Source organism: Etheostoma cragini, chromosome 22 (assembly GCF_013103735.1).
Source record: "Etheostoma cragini isolate CJK2018 chromosome 22, CSU_Ecrag_1.0, whole genome shotgun sequence".
Taxonomy (NCBI): Eukaryota; Metazoa; Chordata; class Actinopteri; order Perciformes; family Percidae; genus Etheostoma; species Etheostoma cragini.
In genome coordinates, this window is record NC_048428.1 from 21,786,009 (window position 1) to 21,790,611 (window position 4,603).

Here is a 4,603-nt window from a genome sequence, read left to right on the forward strand (position 1 = left end):
CATCATACACACACATACATACCCATCATACACACACATGCATACCATCATACACACACATGCATACCATCATACACACACATGAATACCATCATACACACATACATTCCATCATACACACACATACACACCATCATACACACACATGCATATACCATCATACACACACATGCATATACCATCATACACACATACACACCATCATACACACACATGCATATACCATCATACACACACATGCATATACCATCATACACACACATAAATACCATCATACACACATAAATACCATCATACACACACATACATACCATCACACATACACACCCTCATACACACACATGCATATACCATCATACACACACATACATACCATCACACATACACACCCGCATACACACACATGCATATACCATCATACACACACATACATACCATCACACATACACACCCTCATACACACACATGCATACCCATCATACACACACATGCATACCCATCATACACACACATGCATACCATCACACACACACACATGCATACCCATCATACACACACATACATACCATCACACACACACACATGCATATACCATCATACACACACATGGATACCATCATACACACACATGCCCATCCTGATATTGATCTTAGAAGATGTGAGTGTGAGATCTGGTGTAGCAGCGCCGCCTGCTGGAGGACTCTGGGATGTCACTGGTCTCCCTGTTCCCTCGTGTTCCTGCAGGTTCTGCCAACATCAACGACCGGAGCATGCTGGGAAAGAGAGACAGCGAGGTGGCCGTGATCGTGGAGGACTCGGAGACGGTTACCGCGGTGATGGACGGCCAGGAGTACCAAGCTGGAAAATACGCTCTGCAGCTCCGCCTTGAGTGCTTCAAGTACTGAAACATCCTGTCTCTCTGTCTGTCTGTCTGTCTGTCTGTCTGTGTCTGTCTGTCTGTCTGTCTGTCTGTGTCTGTCTCTCTGTCTGTCTGTCTGTCTGTCTGTCTGTGTCTGTCTGTCTGTCTGTCTGTCTGTGTCTGTCTGTCTGTCTGTATGTCTGTCTGTCTGTCTGTCTGTCTGTCTGTCTGTCTGTCTGTCTGTATGTCTGTCTGTCTGTCTGTCTGTCTGTCTGTCTGTCTGTCTGTCTGTCTGTCTGGTGCATCTTTGCAGACATAAATTAAGGTGATAGTTAAAAGATATTTAACATGATGTAAGAGAAATTTAGGGGACAGAGACATCGTGCATCAACACTCATACAGAATGCAAAAGAAAAACACAGGTTCATCAAATCAGACTTAAAAACTCTCGTCTCACTTAAAGCCTGTTTGAATAACAGCTGATTTCAGAAGAGTCAACAGAATTTGAACAACGTCAAATGATTCGAACACTGACAGTATCAAAGGGTCTGCAGTGATGAAGACTGGTCCCACAGGCCGAAGATGTCAGATCCGAGTTTATTGGACTTCTTCCTCCTTTAAGTGTCGTCATCACGTCTGCTTCTTGTTGCCTAACATCACAGCTCGCAACATCCTGCTCAGTTTCACCATTTCCCTTTCTGGTGTCCTCTGTGTGTCAAGATATCTCTTAACCTCCCCTTCTCTCTCTCTCTCTCTCTCTCTCTCTCTCTCTCTCTCTCTCTCTCTCTCTCTCTCTCTCTCTCTCCCCCCACTGAAATGTTTGTTTGTTTGCGAGTGTGAAAAAGTTCTCCCACAATCCTGAATCCATCTTGTACCGAGTTCATGTTCTCTTGACAAACTTTGTCTTGTTTCTCTCGTTCTCTCTCTCTTTCTCTCTCCATTTCCGTCTCTCTCTCTCTCTCTCTCTCGCTGTCTCTGTCTCTCTATCTTGCCTCAGGGTGATTTTGGGCGCTCACACCGATCCCTCCATCGACGTGTCGGATCCCGTCAGTGACCAGTTCTACAAGGAGGTCTGGATGGCCACCAGCGCTCGCAACGCCTCCATCTACCAGAAGGTCCGTGAGATGTTCATGTCACAAAATCACAATCAGAATCAGAAAAAATGGGTTATTTCAGTAATATATATACATATATATATATATGTATATGTATGTATATTTATACACTTAGTATATCGAACCAAATAAATAAAAATTTTACAACTTCAACCCCAAATCGCACCGAGTCTAACGAACCACAGGTTGAAAGCAAAGCGCCCTTAAACCGAAGTTCAGAACCAGTTCCTCGATACAAATCCCTTGGTTCTCTCTCTGACTTGTCCGTCCGTCCGTCCTCTTCTCTTCAGGTGTTCCGTGTTCTTCCGTCCAGCGACGTTCGAAACATCCTGGAGCTAGAGGGCTACCTGGCCAAGCCGGGCCTGGACCGGGAGGACCCGGCCAAGGCTCACGAAGAGCTGAAGAAGATCCGCGGCTTCGTGGTCCAGTTCCCTCTCCAGTTCCTGTGCGAGCAGAACCTGCTCCCCCCCATCGGCTCCAAGGAGGCCATGGTGCCCATGGAGACCTGGACCTGAGACAGAGCGACCCACCTGTGTGTTCATGTGTTCACGCGCTGCTTGTGGAAGACTTGCAGGCTGATTATGTCCACTCTGGGGCCAGTTTGGAGGTCATATTGGCTGAAAATAGCTGAACCGCCCCCGTTTCAAGGTTTATATTTATTTACTCCTTTAAACGTTTTTTTAAAGTTACGACAACGACCAACGAGCCTCCCAGGCAAGGGGTTTTCTTAGTCTCTGCACTACAGTGGTTCCCAACCCGTGGCCTGCGGACTAACACTGGCCCGTTGCACATTTGCTGCTCAAATGTAATTTGAAAGCTGAAGGAAAAAGCCGAATGATAATTACAACTGGTGTTTGTGCGGTTAATACCTTGATTTTGGCGCAGTCTGGCCGGGCATCTTTCCACAGAAACATTATCCGTCTGAACTACAACACCTTTGGAGTTTAAAGGATAGCTCGAGAGTCGCTGTACCGTATAACGCTTGGTCATGAGATGCAAACGTCTGACCTTCTTATGCCAAACTGCCCCTGCGCGGTTCGGCTCGACTCACTTTTGGTACCAGTAGTTTTCTCTATTTCATGTTTTTACGGCAGATATTACCGTAGTAGTAGTTGTACAAACCGTAATTTTCCTTTAAAATGTTGTTTGGAGTCACAGCTGCTGGTCCCAGAAGATGATGGGATTCAGCTGCGGCCTGAGAGGAAACTCCAAGAGCGTGACATGTTCTCATTATTTCCACAAAGAGCTTGAGTTTTTGTTCTGATCACCAGCTGAATTTGCAGCATTGGCAGCCAAAGTGACTTCCAAAATGGCATCGGCTGAGGTTGTGACCAAAGCCTCTGTAACAGCAGTGCCGCTGAATGCGCGTGAACAACATCCCACTCGCTTGGCTAAATCTCACTTTCCTTAAATTGCATCCCTGGTTCCTCCACTTGCTTCCCTTCCTCGCGTCCCGGTCTGTCCCACGGAGGAAACATGGGAGAGAAGCAAGGCAATCATCTGTGACAAGAAGAAACAAGGAATCGTTTTTTTAGAAGGACGAGACGTCCATTTTTCTGAAGCGTTACATGAATTTGTCAGCTGTTTGGGTGGAGTCGGCAACGGCTTTTTGCTGCACGGCTTCCGGGAAGGCTGCTCTCTGTATCCTCAATCATAGCTCCTCTGACTCTGTGTCTCCTCCATTGTAGCTCCTCTGACTCTATGTATCCTCGATCGTAGCTCCTCTGACTCCATGTATGCTCGATCATAGCTCATCTGACTCTATGTATCCTCGATCTTAGCTCATCTGACTCTATGTATCCTCGATCGTAGCTCCTCTGACTCTATGTATCCTCAATCATAGCTCCTCTGACTCTATGTATCATCGATCCTAGCTTCTGTCACTCTATGTATCCTTGATCTTAGCTCCTCTGATTCTATGTATCCTCGATCATAGCTCCTCCAACTCTATTTATCCTCGAGCTAAGCTCCTCTGACTCTATGTATCCTCGATCATAGCTCCTCTGACTCTATGTATCCTCGATCATAGCTCCTCTGACTCTATGTAGCCTCAATCATAGCTCCTCTGACTCTATGTAGCCTTGATCATAGCTCCTCTGACTCTATGTATCCTCGATCATAGCTCCTCTGACTCTATGCATCTTTGATCATAGCTCCTCTGACTCTATGCATCCTCGATCATAACTCTTCTGACTCTATGTAACCTCAATCCTAGCTCTTCAGAAAACCCTTCACCCTCTATCCTCAATTAATGTCCTCAGAGAAACCTTCACCCTCTATCCTCGCTCATAGCTCCTCAGAGATCCCTCCTCCATCCTCCCTCTATCCTTGCTCCTCGGGGCAGCAATAAGGGCTTTGAGACGGCCTTCGCGAAGGAGGGATACAGCGACTTCAGGTGCAGGCGAGGAGATTATCAATTAAGAGAAGGGAAATTCAGCCGTTTTTATTGGGAAATCGTGGAGACTCCTATTAAGACACATTGTTGTTAAAAAACACACACACGCGCAAACACACGTACACACACGGAGAGAAGTGGACCGGCAGACGCCGAACTCCACAACCCTGCCGTCGTGTTTACAAGAAGGAAAAATGGAGGTGATCAACTCCGAGGCCTCAACAGCCTCACCCC

The 4,603-nt window shown here is 46.6% G+C and overlaps 1 protein-coding gene across 1 annotated transcript in view; it reads left to right on the top strand.

Annotated features, from left to right (window-relative positions):
• The window catches only part of LOC117938286 (phospholipase D1-like), a 43,161-nt gene extending 39,951 nt beyond the window's left edge, over positions 1-3,210 (top strand). The window contains exons 21-23 of the mRNA XM_034862809.1: positions 681-898; positions 1,857-1,974; positions 2,265-3,210. Of these exons, the coding sequence (XP_034718700.1) occupies positions 681-898; positions 1,857-1,974; positions 2,265-2,489 (561 nt within the window). The 3' untranslated portion in view covers positions 2,490-3,210. The remainder of the gene's footprint in view (positions 1-680; positions 899-1,856; positions 1,975-2,264) is intronic.
• Positions 3,211-4,603: the final 1,393 nt, after the last annotated feature.